The following is a 20,825-nucleotide window of genomic DNA, read 5'->3' as shown; positions in this document are numbered from 1 at the left end:
CATATAGACATTCCTCAAACATTTATAATAAATATTTTAGTGGAATTTTTTTTTTTTTTTTTTTTTTTTTTTTTTTTGGGTAAAAGTGAAATGCTTTTAAAAAATAGTAAGCAGTTTTTTTTATTAAAAATTTAATAATTTTTTAAATATCCAAAAATCAAAAAAATAATAAAATAGAGCAATAATGGGCATGCGGAAATATTAGGTATGTATAACCACATACACTAGGTGATAAAATGTGTAAAAAAATGGAAAATTAAAACAAAATAAATAAAAGTAGAGGTAAAAAAGTAGAGGTAGAAAAGTAGAGGTAGGAATAGAGATAGAATTAAAAAAAAAATAAAAAATAAATAAATATATATACATATATTTGTATATATATTTATATTATTTTGGTATACTATTTCTTAGATTGAAGCTAATTTGTTCTCTACTTTTGAAAAAAAAAAAAAAAAATTTTCACAAAACGGGATGTTTATAATATATATAAAAAGATATTTTTGCATATTAATATTTATGAGAATATTTTATAAGATTCGAATTAAAATAATTTGATTTATTTATTTGATCATTTTAAAAGTTTTTATATGGTAAACCAGTAACCATATTGGTATCAAAGTTTGTGTAAGGTTTTGTCGAATTATTATTATATCCCATTTTTTTATTAAAATAAGGATACTCTCCTTCACCTTTCATTCCATTAAAAGTATTATATGACATAGTTTTGTTATTTAAATAATCGAATTGTATATTTCCAACTCCTCCACTAATAGGACCATTATGAGAGATAAATTTATTTTTTTTATTATTGATATATTGTAAAGTTCCTGCACGTGTTAATGGCATAATAGATGTTCCAGATGTAGATGTATCTGCTTCTGATCCATTTATAATATCATCTTTTTTTAAAAGACCTGCCTGAATCATATTATCAATACTATAATGGCTATTTATCATAGGTTGTAATTGTTGTTTATTTATATTTTTTATATTCTCATCTACACTAGTTATTTCAGTATTTTTTTCATCAGAACGATTATATTCAGTAGCAGCAATAGTATGTTCTATTTGTGTTTTATCATTATTAACTTCACTTTCTGGAATCGAAATATGTCTTCCAGTTTCTGGATGTAGTGTCGGAGCAGATGGGGGAGCAAGTGTTGGGGTTCCATTTTTATTTGTATTATCCATATATAAATAACATAATAATTGTTTGTGAGCATTTTGCTTATCTAAAAATTCATAATTAATTTTATATGAATTATCTGCTATAGCTTCCCAATAATGCCAAACTGTTTTTGGAATTCTAACTTTTAAATTTATTATTTTATTATTTTTTGGAGGAATATTACATTTTAAATATGCAAAACCTTGATCATATAAATTTCTTAAATTAACATCATATAAATTAGTATTATTAAAAGCTTCATGAAGTGTATATTTTTTTGCTTGAATTAATAAATTATCTCCCCAATCAACTAAAAATTCACATTCTAATGTAAACAAATCTCTTAAAACCATGCCTCCTAATTTATTAAAAGATATTTTTATATAACAAAAATTGTTAGATGTGTTTTCATCTGGGAATCCATTACTTGGATATATACCAGAAATTTCAAAATAAGGTTCATCCATTTCATTTTTTATTGTTGGTAAGATAATGTTATTATCTTCTAATATTAGTATATCCAATTCTAACGATTTTTTTTTTTCTGATTTTTTTTCTTTGCTCACTACATTATCTTCATAATATTTTAACTCCTTGTTCACGAAATTTGTCGCCTTTTTAATCAAATCTTGGTTATACATAAATAGCGTTTTTTCGAGCATGGCTTGCTTCTCATTGTTCTCCACTTCGATTCTGGGCGGGTAGGGCCTGCCAATAAGCGAATAAGAAAATAAGCCGAGTTTGAAGATTAGCCAAGTTTGAAGATTAGCCAAGTTTGAAGATTAGCCAAGTTTGAAGATTAGCCAAGTTAAACAATAAGCAACGTTGCCAAGTTTGACAAGTTAGCCAAATGAACGTTCACAATTTCTTACTCGTTACGAACGGTGTTGTAGTAATACAACTCGGGGATTCCGATTCTCCACATGACTTCTTTCCAGCAGTCTGTAAGGGGAGGGGAAAAATGGGAAAAATATATGCAAAAATGGAAGAAGTGGAAAAAATGGAAAAAATGGAAAAATGGGAAAAATATATGCAAAAATGGAAGAAGTGGGCAAAATGGAGGGGGTGGAAGTGAACAAAGCGGCGCGACTTACAGATGTTCCTCTGGTAATGCTCAGTAGCAAACTTTTGCTTCAAAATGTGGCGGCCACAAGCGCGGCATAGAGTTCGTTCGCTTTGTTTGTAATAGAAATCGATTCTTATATCTCCTATAAATTGATCACCTCTAGTAACAGTCCGTACTTTTATTATATCTGTATGTGGAAATTCCCATAATTTTTCAAACAAGTCATCAACTAATAAAACAGTTTTAAATCCGGTTACTCTTTGATTTATTGGTCGTATATTTTTAAATAATTCTTTTGGTAAACCATCCATTTTATATGTTTTCCAATTAGGTCCACTTTGTAATATTGTTAAATCTTTTAACATATTTTTTATTTCACTAAAATGTAATTGTGATACATCATTTGTATTTTTAGATTGTTTAAGATGTTTATACATTACATTATTTGAATTATTGGGTTCAGAATCTTCTTCAGGTCTCGTTGTTTCTGAATTATTTATGTTAAAATTATTTCTTTTTCTTCTTTTTCTTATTTTTGATTCTTCATTATCTATTTGTTCATTATCTATTGGTTCATTATCTATTGGTTCATTATCTATTGGTATTTTTTGTTGCCTCTTAAATTGATTGGTAGCTCCATAATTGCTAACTCCACAATTGCTGGTTCCATAATTTGTATTTTCATAACTGCTATTGCATTCATAATTATTATGATTGTATGTATTTACAGGATTGTAATAATTATTATTATTTAAATTATAACTAAAATTATGTATCATCATATTTTTATTTGTAATAAAATAATCATTTCCATAACCACCCATTTCGTCTTGATCTATATGTGGTGTTTCATTTGATCGTTCAATATTTGTATCTGCTAATGAATATGTTTTATCATTATTTTTTTCGGTTTTAATATTTTTACTATTATATTCGTATGTATATTTTCTTTCCATATTATGATAATTTAAAGTTTCATCATTAGGTAATATACTCTTCAATAGATGTGATTTTCGAGTATTCCTTAATTCCTTTCTTTCTTTTATATTATTTTTTTCACCACTTTCGCCACTTTCACCACGTTCACAACTTTCACCGCTTTTTTCAACACTATCACCGCTTTTTTCAACACTATCATCATTCTTTTCGACACTATCACCACTTTTTTCTACAGAGTTATTTTTTTCTACAGAATTGTCATCTTTTTCTGTAGTATCATCATTTTTTTTTCGACTAAATAAGCGTGATAGAAACTTTCCTCCTGTTTTTTCTGTTTCATTTTTTTTAGAAAAAAAGAAATTTGTGTTAAAAAAGAATCCTCCACTTTTTTTATTTTGTGGAGATTCTTCGGATTTGATTGTAACATCATTTATTTCGTTAGAATCTGAAATATTTTCTTCTAAAGAATTAATATTGGTTTCATCTTTTAGATTATCACATTTATTTATTTTTATTTTAGGAACATTACAATAACCTGAATTATCATTATTATCATTATTATCATTATTATCATTATTATCATTATTATCATTCATATTGAATAAACGTTCTACAAAATAATTTAGATAATGTGTTTTAATTTTTTTATTTATCAATAAATTTTCATAACATGTTACAAATATATGATTTGAATCAGAAAGAATGGAATCATTTGCATCTACATAATCAAGAATATTTGATTCATTTTCAACTTCTTTTTCTGTTTTATCTAATGAGGAATCAATGGTGTTTTTATTTTCACATCCATTGATATTTTCTTCATTAACGGTATCATTTTTTGTATGAAAAGAATTTAAGAACCCGTTGTAATTAAATTCATTTTTTGGGTTCATAGATGTAACTTTTTGACGTAATTTTTTTTTGTTGGGTATTTTAAAATAAAGAAAATAAGTTGACATGGTAGCAGTAGCAGTAGGATGAGAGTTAGCGTTTTCACAAAAATAGTTAAAATAGTTTTCATAAGAAATATCATCATCACTTAAATATTTGCAAAAATGTTTATCTTCATTACATATATTAAATAATTGTTTATTTTGCTTATTTTGTCCATTTTTCTTATTTTGTTTTTTAAAACTATATCTATATATACAATCATCATCAGATCGGTTTCCATTTTCAATATTATCACTAACATTATTAGAATCATTATAATTTGAATAAAAATATTCTTTTGTTGTTCCATGTTTAAGATGAAATGGTAAATAATTAATTTTTTTTGTAAAATTATTATTTTTTATTTTTGGAATTGAAGATATAATAGGTTGATTTGAATTTTTATTATCCATTTCTAATAATAAATCTTCATTTTTAACATCACAAAAAGATTTATCATTAATGGATTCATTTTTATTATTTAATAAAATTTTATTTTGTGTATTATAATCATATTCAATGCTATCATTTGTATGTAGATTAATATTTTGTTTTTTATTTTTTTTTAATAAATATCCATAAATTTTGTTTGCATTATATTTATACCACATTTTCTTATTTTTATAATAATTATTTTTTAATTTTATATAATTTTTTCTAACACTAGAATTAAAATTATAAAATTGAATACTTTCTCCTTTAGCATATATATATGACATATTATAGAAACAGTAATGATAATAATAATTTGGAGATTCTTGATTTTGATAATTATCACATTTATTTTCTATTTTATTTGGATGATTGTTATTAGAAGTTAGATCTATAATATTTGTAGTTCCAGATAAATCAATAACATTTGAATAATCATCTAGAATAACTGTATCTTCTTCATTATTATATGGAGCATCATGTGTTATTTCGTCTGCATCTGACTTATTCAAATTATGACTATTATTAATATCTACATCATTTAAATTGTTTATAGAATTTTCTTCGAACTTTTCCTCTTTTGACACGTCATCTTTGAGCATGTCATCTTTATACATTTCCTCTTTATACATTTCCTCTTTATACATCTCATCTTTATACATTTCATCTTTATACACTTCCTCTTTATACACTTCCTCTTTTGGCATTTCCTCCTTTGGCATTTCCTCTTTCGATATCTCATCTACTAGCGCATCTGTTCTTTCAACTTTTCCCGATTTTTCAGCACCTCTTTGGGTTCTTATTCCCATTCTTGATCTTCCAGTTCTTCCTGTTTTGTTGGCTCTTACAGATCCTCTAGTTCTACCTCTGGTTCTTCCTACCGAATTATTAGTTGTTGTAGCATCTTTTGTAGAAGCAGATGTAGAACCTGTTCGTTCTCTTCCACTACCTCTAGCTCTTCTTCCTCTACTTCCTCTTCGTGTATTAGAACCCATACCACCTCTTTTATTTTCTTGTGCATCTAGATTAGTTTCTTTGGGAGTTTCAGAGTTGTTATAACCAGGTTCTAAATTCATATCGGTTCGATATCCATGTGGATTAGTTATAGAATTATTTACATTTAAATATAAAGGATTATTATACATCATATTATGATCTGAGAAGTAGATATTTGCAGATTCATTTTCAATATTAGTATGTGGCCCAATAATTGATGAATCACCAGAATAAATATTAACACTACTACTATTTGCATTGCTATTTGCATAACTGTTATTATGCATACTACTATTAGTACTACTATTAAGTGCATTATAAAAATGATGAGATATATTTACAATAGGTTGTTGAGAAGGTGTTGATGTGTTTCTACGATTTTGATAATCCCATGGATCTTCTTCATCATACATATTATAATAATAATTTCGTAATAGATGTGATGGTATATTATTTGTTTTATCCATATCATTTATATAATTTATATTTCGATTATCTATATTTGTAGAAATATTTGGGGTTAAATTTTTCGAAGATCTTAATGTATTATTTCCTTGTATATCTATAAAGGAATTATTAATACTTCCTCTAGGAATGTTATTTATATTTATATTATTTTTATTTTCAAAATTAATTTTATCATCTTTTAACTGTTCATTATAATATATATCATTATAATATGTATCAAATTTATTTTTAACATGATGATCATTCACATAAAATCGATTATTATTTAGATCATAACAATTATAATTTTTTTTATTATATAAATTTTCGGCAGACATATTTTTTCTATAGTTAGCATAATCATTATTATTATATAATTGTTGTATATTATTATTACTTAAGCTTTTTTTTGAATCTGTTATTTCATTTTTATTTGGTAAATTGGTATTATTATTATTATTATTATATTGTTTTATTTGATTTATATTATTATTTATAGAATTGTATCTATTTGAATCTCCAAATTTTTGTATATGTTTTATATCAATTTGCCCATAATCAGATGTTAATAATTCCATTCCTGAATTTATTTTATTATGATCAATACTAATATTACTTGTGCTATTTTCGGATTGTGCATCTATACTATTTCTATGATGTTTATCTAACATAATATGATTCATTTCGGGGTTTCTATTTTCAATAATTTCATTTTCTAAATTGTTATGTGTATATACATATCCATGTGGCATCATTTCACAAAAATTAGAAGTTTTATTATTAGGTTGCCCATTTTCGTTATTTATTAAATTTGAATCATAATTATTGTTCATTGTATTTTCTCCTATACAATTATTATTTATTAACATATTTTTTTCTACATAATAATTTTGAGGCTCATAATATCGATCTTTATATAATTTATATTTTCCGTTTATGTCCATATCTACACAATTATTAGCATTATTATATGATGTTATACTATTTTTTTTTGACTTATTTACAACATAATTATTAAAATGAATATTATCCATTTTATTTTTATCTTTCCTTTTCCTTGATAATCTATACACGCCCTGTTTTTTTGGTTTATTTTTTTGATTTTTTTTTTGGGGTTTTTTTTTTTTTTGATTTTTTTTTTTTTTTTGTTTTATTCGGAAACTGTTACATTAGTTGTTATATACTTTTAAATATTAGATAACTGATTATAAGTCTGTTATCTAAATCTTAAAACAATTGTGTTTTCATATTTTTGACATTTCTATTTTTCTAAAGAGTTATATAATTCAATAGTTGTTATATAGAATTGTACCAAGCCATTCGAAAAAAAAATAAAAATAAAAATTGGGAAATGCACATAATACCATATATATTGAGATAATATATTTGGGGTAATATGTTGTACTATTGTATACTGTTCACAAATATGTTTAGTAATAAATTGCTTGATATAAGCAAAATATTAATTTTGAATTAAATATAATTTAGATGTAACATACAAATTTGTCCATACAATATGTAAAAGATGAAAATATAGCACAAAACATATATAATAAATTGAAAAAAATATCTAGATTTCGAATAAAACAATAAAACTAAATAATAAAATACGAAGATATAAGAAAAACAAAAAATAGAATCATGTATATACTATTATATATGCGCGGCATATGTGCATATTTTTCATGGAATTACCATCATATAAAATATGCTTATAAATATATACAATAATAGATGTAACACTATATGTATAAATTACAGATGTAGTGGTCAAATATAATAACAATGAAAATATATTTATTAGGTACATAGATTCTATACATTTATAGAAAATAATTTACTTGATAAATAACCAACGAAAACTTACACTCGATTAAGTATGTATATATATATAGAGAGAGAGAGAAAGAGAGAAGTATATATATGGTAATATATATGGTAATATATATGGTAATATATATGGTAATATATGGTAATATATATATGTAATATATATTGTATTATCCAGTTAAAACAAAATTGAACAATTAATTATGCAATAATGTAGTATATTTATTTGTAACATAAAAAATTATAATAATAATAATATAATATAAAATAAAATAAAATAAATAAAAAGTAATATACATATATATATTAGTAGAGCATGGTACTATACATGTAAATGTTACAATTAGCGAATTATAATAAATAAAGTAAAATTAATAAAATTAATATAATTAATAAAAAATTAGAACGAAAGGATTGTTTTTTTCTAAAATGACATAATATAGGGTTACTCATTATATATATATAATGTATATATATATATATATGAAATATATATAAAAATATATATAAAAAAAAATATATATATAATATATATATATATCAATAGTTATTTAATTAATATCATCTCCATTTTTTTTCAATTTTTTATTCATACATATTTATAACTATAAAAAAAAAAAAAAAATATATATTTTACTATTATAATATATATTATAAAGAGAAATAAAAATGTAAATAAAATTTCAACCTCAAATAATAATAACCGCCATATATGAATAGAACAATTTTACTTATAAAAATATATTGGTGTAGTTAAATATATAATTATTAATTTAATAAATATTGTAACTAAAAATCTGGAATATTTAATTCCTCCTACATTATTATAATATAATATATTTTACAATCTTTTAGTAATATATTTTTTTTAATAATTGTTTGTATATATATAACACTATATATATATATATATAGCATTATATTAACATTATATTAACATTATATATACATTTAATACATAAAAAAATATATACCCATCCCTTATTTCGAATATATGAAAATGAGTACACTATATAATGAGGGTAAATTTAGTATATGCACTATTTATTATAAGAATGCGTTTATTATTATTGCAACACAGTTGCGTACACGACTCTAATTATTATATAAAAAAAAAAAAAAAAAGATTGTATTTTAAAGGAATTTTTTTTTTTTAAGATTTGTTTGCATGCTAAAAGAAGATATGCATACAAAAAAAATTTGTATTTTTTTCTAAATTTTAGAAAAATATTATTTGTGTGCTTATTAAAAAAAAAACGTCTTATAGAAAATATATGTCAAAGTAAAAAAATAAAAAAATTTAAATAAAAAGTAAAAAATAAAAAATATTCTAAAATTACATTTTATATGATATACTATTTATTGTAAATTTATACTTTTATAAATCCTTTCCATATATTTTTTTTTTTTTTTAACGTTTTTTTAAAAAAAATTCAAGATTATTTTTATTTATGTTTTGCATGCAGCGATTTATATATTTTTGTGTATACGACTTGTTTTGTTTTGCTTTGTTTTGCTTTGTTTTATTTTATTTTGCTTTGCTTTATTTTGCTTTGCTTTATTTTGCTTTATTTTATTTTTTTATAAGGTGCTTAAATATATTCCGAATCTTAAGTATATACAATTGTTTGTTCTATTTTATATATGAGTTGCCAGAGCCTACATAGATTTTTGTTCTTTTCTGTATATTAAATAAAGCGGGGTAATATTGGGGCATTATTTATTTAGATGTATATAATGCTACCATACTAATAGATATAACATAAAAATGAATAAACAAAAAAATATTATTTTTTTTAATAATTCTCAAAACAACGAATTTGTATAAAAACGGTCATAAAAAAGATCATAAAAACGGTCATAAAAAAGATCATAAAAACGGTCATAAAAAATATCATAAAAAAGATCATAAAAAAAATCATAAAAAATATCATAAAAAATATCATAAAAAAACGGTCAAAAACGATCATAAAAACGGTCACAAAAATTGACCAAATATGTTGTAAATTTGTTACATATTGATATATTATATATATAATTTTTTCGCCAAAATCTAAATATATATAATTTTTTTCTCTCTTAATTTAAATGCTACAAACAACATATAAGCCACTTACTGTCGTTCCATTTAATGATCAGAAATATAACCCACTACTACTATTCGATATCTTCAATATACCGAAAATTTGAATAATTTTAATACTAGAAAAAGGGAAAAAAAAAAAAAAAAAAAAAAAAAAAAAAAAAAAAAATATTGTTTTTTATTAGGATTTTAGAATTCCATTTTTTATTTTTTAAAAATAAATATATACTACTATTCCTGGTTTAACTTATGTTTTGATAGAACAGTTGGTGGAGAAAATTATTACATATTTATTATTATTACGGTTTGAAATAGATCCGGTTTGAAATGGATCCGGTTCGAGATAGATCCTATTTGAAATGGATCCGGTTCGAGATAGATCCTATTTGAAATAGATCCGGTTCTGTTCATTTTTTGGGATTTTTTTTTTTTTAACTTTTTTAGTGTGAGCAAATTAAAATGCACAAACTCGAACTCGTCTAAGCAATTTCGCACTCTTTATCAAAAAAAAAATATGCATTTTTAAATTATGCATTGTTCGACTCCTTCAATCTGTATGTACATATATTATATGGTTAAACTTCATATATATTTTAAAATTAACCACAAACGTGAAAAGACAAACACTACATCATATACATGCATATGTATGCATATAGTTTATAAATTTATTACTAAATAATACAACTCACATCCATAAATTTCTGTTATTTATGCACTGCTCTAGTAGCTGAAATAACTTGCACCCCATTTTAGAAAAATTCAAATTACCAATGAATTATAAAAATCTGAATATCTATGATTTATTAAAATAATTAGCAAGTCTTTTGATATTTTCATTTTCTTCATTCCATGTTTTTTTTCTGTATTAAACAAGTATAAACATACATGAAAATAAAATGTATATTATAGTTAAAAAAAAAAAAAAAAAAAAAAAAAAACTTTGAAATATTTATATAATAAATTTTATACTTAATTTTTATTTACCTATAAGACATTCTAGTTTTAGGAATATTTGTTTTTTCTGGGATACTTGTAAAATTTGGTGAATTCTTTTCTCCTCCCTTTCCCAACCAATGTCTTTTAAATGATGGTTCATATCCACTGAAATAAATAACAACATATTACATGGGCATGTATGTGGGTATGCAGATGGCTGCCTGCTTTATTTCATAATAAGCCATATATTTCCTTACCTTTGAATTATAGAATTTCTAGCGATTTCACACAAATCCATTGTTGTCAACCTCCAAACATGCTTGAAATGGAAAAACGAATATAGAATATACATAGATGCATTTATATAATGTTTGGCTTGTAAAAGAGTACATACACATCTATCTATTAGCACACAATACTTACTGCACAAACAGAATATTCTTCTAATAATGGCTCGGTAGTGAAATGAAACATCAAAGGATCGTCAGTAGATAATGATACATTCAATCCAATCTTAAAAAATTGCTTAAATGGATTTTTTTCTATAAATAAAATGAAAAAAAATTATAATAATTTGGGTTAAATAAATGTAATGAAAAATTGTATATTATATAATGGATAGCTAAATTAAGGAAAATCATTTTTCAAAAAAAAAAAAAAAAAAAAAAAAAATTCTCTTTACCTATAGATAAAAATAAGGCGTTATTAGATAAAGGAGACATAGCTAATCCTATTTGTTTTAAATAATATAAATATAAAAGAACAGGGGATTTTCTTAAAGCTATTCCATGGTTTATTCTGTTAGCTAATAGAAACATAGATGCTAAATGACTGATGTTTCCGACCTCTCCACAATGGGGTCTAAAAAGAAAAGAAGTGTATGTAGAAGTAGGATATACATTGTTATATATATATATAGGTTATAAATAAGAATAAGAGTGTACCTAAAAGTCAAAGGCCTCAATTTCCTAGCAATCATAAAATCGTTCAATGCTCTTATATTAGCATACATATAATAAGCGTAATATGAATAAGGAGGGTTAGTGTCACTAATATATTTATCAGGACTCGGAAGAACACCACCTTTTAATGTATATTTGGAAATAATTGATTCATCATCTACACTATCCCATCCAACTATTTGTTGCAAAAATAAAAAGATTTCTTTATTTTGTTCAGGATTTTTGATAGCTTCAAAACAAGGTTCAAATATATTTGATAAAAAATTTTGAAAAGAATATATTAATTTTCTTTTTTTATAAATATGATATAATCTAGGTATTTGTATTATCCATCGTACTCTAACACTTGTTAGATTATTATTTAGAACCCATTTAGCTAACTTGGTCCATTCATTTTTATCTTTACCATAAATAGATATACGCCATTCAACATGTTGATATTTTGATTTTTCTAAAATATTTATTTCTTGTTTTGTAATTTCTGCTAAATATTTACCTTCTATATAATTATCAGTTTTTAAAAATATATCTCTTAATAATTTTTGTCCAAAAGGATTATATTTTTCGTTAAAAAGATCAAATCTATGGAAACAATTTCCTAATGCATGAACATCTAAGTTATCAACTGTTGCTTGATGAGCAGAAAATTTTAATTCATCATCAAATAGCTCTTTTAATTTTATTTTTTTTCCATTTTCATTTACATATACAATTGTATCTGGTTCTGTATTATATTTTTCTCGTATGAACCTTAATAATGATTTTTGCTGCATACATGCTGAATGATGTACATGTGCATCCACTTTCCTTATGTTGTAAAAATCTCGATGTTTTATATTTGCAGTTTCTTTTAATTCTAAAGGTCCATTAAACATTATGTGAAAATCAAATTTTTGTTCTAAATATTTTAATCTTTGATAACAAAAACTTTTACATGCTGGATCTTGAGCTGTTGTCATTATTTCTTGAATTGCTTCTAAATATTCTGCTGTTGTTTTTATTTCACTATGTCCTTTTATTTTATTATTTTCATTGCACTCTTCCGCCTCTGTAAAAAAAAAAAAATATTATTTAATCAATTAGGACATGCTCCGATTAGGTCGCTATAGGAACATCATACAATATGGCTATATTTGAAACGCAGCGGTATTTATATACACTGGTTTCGCAGAAAATGAGAAGTGATCAGGTAAGAAGTGAGCGGGTAAGAAGTGAACGGATAATAAATGAACAGGTAATAAATGAACAAATAGGGAGGGTGAGTACTCTGTGGTCCAACGTCGGAATCGGGGTCCCAATGAACAAAGAAAATTCCTTCCACACAATTTATAAAGGCATTACAATTTTTTAAAATTAAAGCATTTTTCAGATCATATAAAGGCTCAGATGATTTTAAATGATCAGTATCTTTTTCTTTATCCTCTTCAGACAATGTATTACTTCTAACAAGTGTCGTATCAATATCGGGATATTCTTTCATAAATATATCTCTTAAATTACATATTTTCAGTATTTTCTATAAATATAAAAAAAATATATTTCATAATGTAAAATATAACTTAATTTATAAATCGTGATAAATTAGAATATTTAGAAGAAAATGAGAAACAAATATTTAAATTTTTTTTTTCTGATTTATACCTTAGCAACTTCAGACTCTTCTGGAGACACTATTCCAGTAGAAGATAAAGTAAAACTAAATCTATTTAAACATTTTAAATCGATAACAGAATTGTCAACTAATTGTGTTTCGTCATATTTAATACTTCCATGTGTAGACTCAATTATTTTTTCATGAAAAAGGCTCCATCCTTCTTTTGAGTTATTTGAATAGTCCGGAATATTGCCTTCATTTTTTTGATTACTCATTATTTTTATATATTTATAAGTATATAAAAAAAAATTTAAGACATATAAACATATATATTTATTATCAATTTTATGTTCGTCTGTTTGCTGGTTCGCGTCGATTTATGTCTTTCACTGTTTTTTATTCTGTGTGTAATATTAAAAAAGAGAATAAAGGTGCACCAGGAAATTTCGAAAAATATGTACAAATTTTAAGTAATATGTACTATATAATATTTATTATTTATCGGAAAGAAAATATTAGACAATGCAGTAGTGTTACATATGCATGTGTGTCTTTTTTTAACACATATATATGTATGTATGTAATATGTATGTAATATGCATGTAATATATGTGTATGTATATGTATATGCTGCCTACCGTGTCAAATTCCTATTTTATTTTTTATGATTACATATTGTTGTATATGAATAGACTATATTCATATAATAATAAAGTATAAATATTTTTAATCTTTCATTTTTTTTTCAATTTATAGCTTATGTATTAATATCTTTTTGTAATTAAAATTTTATAAAAATCATATTTTTTTTCATATAATATATACACCGTAGCCAAATTGGAAAATAGAACATATACAGTGTGCAATATATATTATATATTTTTTGGTAATAAAATAAAATGTATGGTACAAGCAAAATTTTAAATACTTAAAAAACGTGCATAACAAACTTGGTATGAAATTGAAGACTTAGGTTTGTATATAAAAAAAACAAAAAAATATTCATGTATACTACTACTATATATATATATGTATACCTAACATAATGTAATAATTTTACGTGTATTTTTGCAGTTAGCCATTTTCATTTTTTAAAATATTATACATAAAATTAATAATAAAAAAATAAAAAGTTTAAGTTGTAAAAAATTATTACACACAGTACAACCACAACCAAAGTATACAAAGAATGAACAATAACATTCAAACAGAAAAATGGAAATAATAAAACATGCATATAATATATATGCTATATTCTTTGAAATAATATAAAGTTGTTTTTTCCATTTAATTTAAAATTATTTTTCAGAACAATTTAAAATATTATATTTGGATATTTAGCTAGAAATTGCAATATTTTTTTTTTTTTTTTTTTTTTTTTTTTTTTTATCGCTAGAATTAAGAGAATAATGTCGTACATAGGTAGAAGAGAAAATGCATATATTTGTGTAGAATATTTAATCTGAAATTATGTTCCCATATTTTATTGATATTAATTTTTTGTCCTATATATTATAAATAAAAAAATATATTTTCCTTATTTTGTATTGTTCACAAATCAAATGTGTGTGTACAAAAATATATGTTCAATTAATTATATAATAGCTATATGCATATATTTGTATAAATATTTTATAAATTCATTTTTAATTAAGAAAATAAACATATTTTTTAGTTCATAATAATTAGGAAATGCTTATGCAAAAACTATTTACGTCCTATTTGAAATAGGCATGTACATATTCCCATTTGAAATATGTATGGTTGTATAGTATAAGGTTATGATCTTTTAATAAAAAAAAATTAATTTTGGATAATATGTATATATACGCATTTCGTATTGTAAAAAGACATATATGAATTATAATGGTAATTTATTTAAAAATTGATTTATTGTAGAATTTAAGAATGTCTCAATTTGATTGTCAATATTTATGTAAATATATTATTAAGTTTTTAATTTTTTAAATTTTAATATTTTTCCTAAGATTAAATTGCAAAAAATATATTTACTGGATTAAGGTGAAATGAGAATATATATGTTCATTATTTTCAACAGTATGACAATATTTTCTCATTATTTTCATCAAGTATGACAATATTTTCTCATTATTTTCAAAGCCTTATGAATACCTCTTTTAAGTGTCAAATAAAAAAAAAAAAAAAAAAACAGAAAATAAATCATAGACAAATATACAAAGAATGCAAATTCCTTATATATTATTAAAATTATTTTTTTTTATTTGTTATACATTCTAAACAATCATGTGTAAAATAAATTTCACAGTGATGCATCCTTGTGTGAATTGTTTTGATTATATTTACACAAAAGAGGCTAATCCCATAAATTCAAAATAAAATCACTGCATTTTATTATATTGCGAAGCATTATTTTATTTAATATATACATGTTATTTGCACTGATTCGCCAAATTACAATAATAAGAGGCTGGACATATATTTCTGTGTAGCACAAATAAAAATAAGAAGCATAAAGAAAAAATATATATTGTATGCAGAATAAGCAAAAAATTCAAATAAAAAAAAAAATCGCGAATATCCCGCAAAATAATCAATAAATGTAAAATATGCAAAAAAAAAACGAATTAAGAGGATCTAAAACAATTTATTATTTATACATAGTAGTAAAACATTTCTTATTAATTTTTTTTCCCGGGACTTTGTATTTTCCTCGTTTAGCATTAAGTATAAATAAAAAAAAAATTAAGAGAATTTTTTTAACACATTTTTATTTGGGGGGGTAATTAAAAAAATCATAATTTTTCAAATGACATATACATGCTTTAGAATATGAATGTCATATCTAGCACATGGATATAAATACATATTTAAGAATACATATTTAATACAAATTAATTTCGTTTATCTCAGTTTTTCTATTTTGAAAGTTTTTTAAAAAGTGGCTATATTTTGTTAATTTTATTATCTTCTTCATTCATAAATAAGAGAATTCATACGAAATATATTATTACACAATAATAATATGCACATACACACGAATATTTTCACAAAATAATAAGGAAAAGATAAAAAGCCTACACTTCTTTATGTATGTTTAAATGGCACATAAAAGATATATATGTGTGTGTACATATTTTTAGAAAAACAAAATGATGGATGTAATAGCTGAAAAAAATAAAAGTTATGATTTAAATAATGCATATGAACCTAAATATCCCGAAGAAAATGAACCCAATGAAAATACCAAAGTTGATATAACACATGAAAAGTATATAATATGGAGAAGGAATACCCCATTTTTATATAGCTCGCTTTTAAAACATAAATTAGATTGGCCTTCGTTAACTGTTGAATTTATAAATGTTGAAAATTCTTTTAAATCAAAAACAGGATATTTTACTAATAAAATATTATTAGGTACACACACATCCAATCAAGATTCTGAATATGTATATATAGGTGAAACAAAATCTCCATTATATTCAGCTAAAGAAGATGTATTACAGTATGAAAATTATACTGGCTTTATAAATAATAAAAAAAAAAAAAGAGGTCATCCATTACCATCTTTTGAAATTAAAGCAAAATTATTACATCCAGGAGAAGTTATAAGAGCAACACATTTACCAAATAATTCTTTTTTTATAGTTACACAAACTTATAATGGAAATATATTATTATTTGATTATACAAAACACCCTTCTTTCCCTTCCGATATAACGACCTGTTATCCACAAATGATATTAAAAGGGCATGGAAGTGAAGGTAGTGGGTTATGTTGGAATATAAATAAAATATATGATAACTATACTAATGTCGGTGATAATAAAAATACAAAGAATAACATAAAAGACAATGAAAATGATACAGAAAACGCAAATGATGAAAATTTTGGTGAAATAAATACAAGTAATTTACTATTAGCTTCATGTGCTTCAGATGGAAGTATATGTCTTTGGGATATTAACAAGGGAACAAAAAGTAACGAAGTTCCAAGAACATATGGAATAAATAAAGTAGGAAAAGGTGCAGATTATAATATAAAAATATATGAAAATACTCCAACATTAAGCCCTTTATGTACATGGATAAATAAAAATGAAGAAACGACATTAAATGATATTTTTTTTCATTCAAAATTTAATAATGTTCTTGGTGTATGTGATGATAATGGATATATGAGCATATATGATATAAGAAAAAAAAATTTTTTTACAAAACCAGAAATTAGTTATAAAGATCATAATCAACCAATGAATAGTTTTTCTTTTGATAATTTTTCTGAATATATTTTTGCTTCTGGATATAGTGACGGTTTAATATCTATTTGGGATATGAGGTGCAATAAAGAGTCTTTACTTAAAATTGATTATCACACACAAAGTATTAACAGAATTAAATTTTGCCTGATGCAGTCAGGTATTTTTGGAACATGTTCAGATGACGGAACTGCGTGTATTTGGGACATTTCCAGAAATTCAGAAAATTATGAACAAATCAAAAAGTTAGAAGATGATATTTATAACAATCCTAAAAAAATACCTAAGCAGTTATTGTTTGTGCATGGAGGACATATTGGAAGTGTATATGACATGTCTTGGGCAAACAGCACCACCTTCCTCGCTGCTACAGTTGGTGTTGACAATTCTTTGCAAGTATGGAATATGAATGAACAGTTCATGTTTCAGTGAAAGAAACTAGCCAAAGTCAAAAAATTATAGTATAGCTAGCTAAAAAAAAAAAATAATAAAATAAACGACTTTACACACATTTATGTGAAAATATAAGGAATTAGCATTAGAAGGGAAAATAAGTATGCATATATATTTATAAATGAGAATACCAAAAATAAGCTTTAATTGATGGTCATCAAAAAACATACAATTAGAAATTTTAACTAACATTAAAGCTATTATTTATTTCGTAATTATTTTAATAGCATCTTATTTTTATCTTTTGAGGAAGGAAATAAAGACAAAGATATATTACATTTTTAATTTTTAAAAAATATTATTAAATATGGTGCTTTTCTTTTCTGGCTTAGACACACTGATTTGTGTAAATATTTATATACGTGTGTACGTATGATTATGTGTTCTTTTTCCAAATAAACATAAACACTACTTGTATATATACATACGTACATTTCTATAATATCTCTTGATATATTAATTTAAATAATAAAAATTATATTTTATATGCATCCTTCATATTTTATTTATTTTGTAATATCATAATTTTTTCGCTCTCAAACCGAGGAATATTCATAATGCTATATTTTATGTTATAGACAAATATATATTATTTATATATTGTTCTTTCATCATTATTTTATTACTTAATATTATTTTTTTTTTTTTGTTAAAGCAAAAATAAAATACTTTATTAATTTTAAAATTTTTTACTATTCGTAATATCGATATTGTTAAGTAATATTTTTTTTTTTTTCACTCTCTTCTCCATTTTTACAGTTTCAATTACAATAATACCTTTAGTAGACATGCATATACGAATATGTATTGGAACAATATTTTTGTATTTTTATGCATTATATAATTAAAAAAAAGAAAAATATAACTATGCACATTCAAATATTTTAACGCAATATCAAAAATATAATTAAACATAGTTTTTAAGATTTTTTTTTCTCATAATTCTTACTTAATTTTGTTGAAGCAAAGGCTTCATTAAATAAAATTTAAATAGGCTTTGGATTTTTAATTTTTTTTGTTATATGAATAAATATACATATAGTGTGTGTGCATATGTATATAGGAAATTTTTTTTTTTTATTTTCCAAATTATAGTATTTATTAAAATGACGGGAAATGACGATGTAGAACATATAAAAGAGAATGACGATGCAGAGCATGTAAAAGAAAATGATGATGTAGAGTATAATAAACCTGAAACTCATAAAAATTTTTGGAAATCTTTTGGGCTGGATAATAAAGCTGGAAAATTACTTTATAATTTGTATGGGGAAAGTTGTAAAATTAATCCAGGCCTAATAGGTTCTAAAAAAACTGTTAAAAAAAAAAAAGAAGAGGACGAAGAAAATCAGAATGAAGAAGAAAATATCCCCAAATATAAAATTAGTTACCCTATTTTTAAAAGTTAAAGCATAAACGATTATAAAATGGAAGCATATGTGCATAAAATAATATGTGACGTAAAGGGAGTGTATATAATAGATTGCTTACGATGTGTTAATATTCTTAGTGTTATACATTCTTAGTGTTAGTGTTATACATTCTTAGTGTTATTGTTTTTTTAGAAAAAGTCGAAAAGGAATATGAAGTTGACAAAATACCACATAGAAAGCCATTATCCAAAATTTTGGAGGAGACAAAAAATTATGAAGCCTTAAAAGATTTACCTATATATATTGGAAAAAATAAAAACGAAGAAAAAAAAAAACTGAGTGAAGCATTCCTTGAACAAAAATGTATGGTTGTACCACCGAGATGTGCACCTATTGTTTTAACAGAAGAAGAAAGGAAAATAATAATAAAAGAAGCAAGAGATCAATTTTCAGAATTAGGAAATACTAATACAAAAGAAGAAAAAATAATTGACTCTCTTAAAAATCATAAAAGTGAATTAACAACTGAATTAAACCAAAAAATAAATGAATATAAAAGTATAATTTTAAATGAACAGAAAAAAAATAATGCATGCAAAAATATCGGGAATGAAAAATTGGAGCATGTCAAAATACAACTCCAAAATGAAATTGATCAATGCAGAATGAATATTAAAAAAGTGAATGACATTTTAAATTCGGTATAGTTATCATATTAACTTTGTTTTATGTACACATATATAATATTTCATAATCATTTATGTATATTTGTATATTTGTATATCTACTTGCATGCACACACAAATATAGAGAGAGATCTATATAAAACCTTTTTTTTTTTTAAAGTAAAAAATTTATTATTATTTAAAAGTAAAAAATTTATTATTTATTTAAAAGATGAATGGAACCAAGAATAATAATGCAATGATTTATTTTATCTGATTTATAATTTTTGGTGTATAGATATTTTTTTTCAAACAATTTTACAGAATATCTCTACATTTTAATTTTTATATTTCTATTGATTATAACATTTTTTTTTCTTTTCTGCATGGTGCCCATTAAATTTAAGAATATTTAAACTTATATTTTAATATATATGAACTGCGTTTTTTTTGATGGAAAAAGCTTACCTATTTTTGGAAGCATTTCCTATTTCCGTATTATATTAGTTGGTAAACATACAGATTATATACATATGTGTGTGTGAGAAAAAAAAAAAAAAAAAAAAAAACTGAGAATATATTTTATTGGGGCTATGGAAGGTATCCATGTATAACTGCCTTGTGTACATAGAAACGGTTTATTGATATCACTATTATCATTGTTATTATATTGTTTAATTATTAGTGTGTTTGTATTGTGTAGT

At 23.4% G+C, this 20,825-nt stretch overlaps 4 protein-coding genes across 4 annotated transcripts; 2 read left to right on the top strand and 2 right to left on the bottom strand.

The window, feature by feature from the left end:
- Positions 1 to 573: 573 nt before the first annotated feature.
- Positions 574 to 7,015, bottom strand: PY17X_1349300 (conserved protein, unknown function; the record flags this gene model as incomplete). Its single annotated transcript, XM_022957236.1, has 3 exons — positions 574 to 1,861; positions 2,041 to 2,110; positions 2,263 to 7,015. The coding sequence occupies 3 exons, from the start codon at positions 7,013 to 7,015 to the stop codon at positions 574 to 576; spliced, it is 6,111 nt and encodes a 2,036-aa protein (XP_022813688.1).
- A 3,675-nt stretch (positions 7,016 to 10,690) lies between these two features.
- PY17X_1349200 (AMP deaminase, putative) lies at positions 10,691 to 13,664 on the bottom strand (the record flags this gene model as incomplete). Its single annotated transcript, XM_022957235.1, has 8 exons — positions 10,691 to 10,757; positions 10,882 to 10,998; positions 11,091 to 11,152; positions 11,257 to 11,375; positions 11,516 to 11,694; positions 11,778 to 12,843; positions 13,062 to 13,311; positions 13,437 to 13,664. 8 exons carry the CDS (start codon positions 13,662 to 13,664, stop codon positions 10,691 to 10,693), a joined length of 2,088 nt encoding a protein of 695 aa, XP_022813687.1.
- A 2,856-nt stretch (positions 13,665 to 16,520) lies between these two features.
- PY17X_1349100 (uncharacterized protein) lies at positions 16,521 to 18,062 on the top strand (the record flags this gene model as incomplete). Its single annotated transcript, XM_723272.1, has 1 exon — positions 16,521 to 18,062. One exon carries the CDS (start codon positions 16,521 to 16,523, stop codon positions 18,060 to 18,062), a length of 1,542 nt encoding a protein of 513 aa, XP_728365.1.
- A 1,043-nt stretch (positions 18,063 to 19,105) lies between these two features.
- On the top strand, positions 19,106 to 20,163 carry PY17X_1349000 (conserved Plasmodium protein, unknown function; the record flags this gene model as incomplete). Its single annotated transcript, XM_022957234.1, has 2 exons — positions 19,106 to 19,487; positions 19,649 to 20,163. The coding sequence occupies 2 exons, from the start codon at positions 19,106 to 19,108 to the stop codon at positions 20,161 to 20,163; spliced, it is 897 nt and encodes a 298-aa protein (XP_022813686.1).
- Between the last annotated feature and the right edge of the window lie 662 nt (positions 20,164 to 20,825).

This window comes from Plasmodium yoelii, assembly GCF_900002385.2.
Source record: "Plasmodium yoelii strain 17X genome assembly, chromosome: 13".
Taxonomy (NCBI): Eukaryota; Apicomplexa; class Aconoidasida; order Haemosporida; family Plasmodiidae; genus Plasmodium; species Plasmodium yoelii.
The sequence above is the reverse complement of the archived record's forward strand: the minus strand, read 5'-3'. Positions and strand labels throughout refer to the sequence as shown.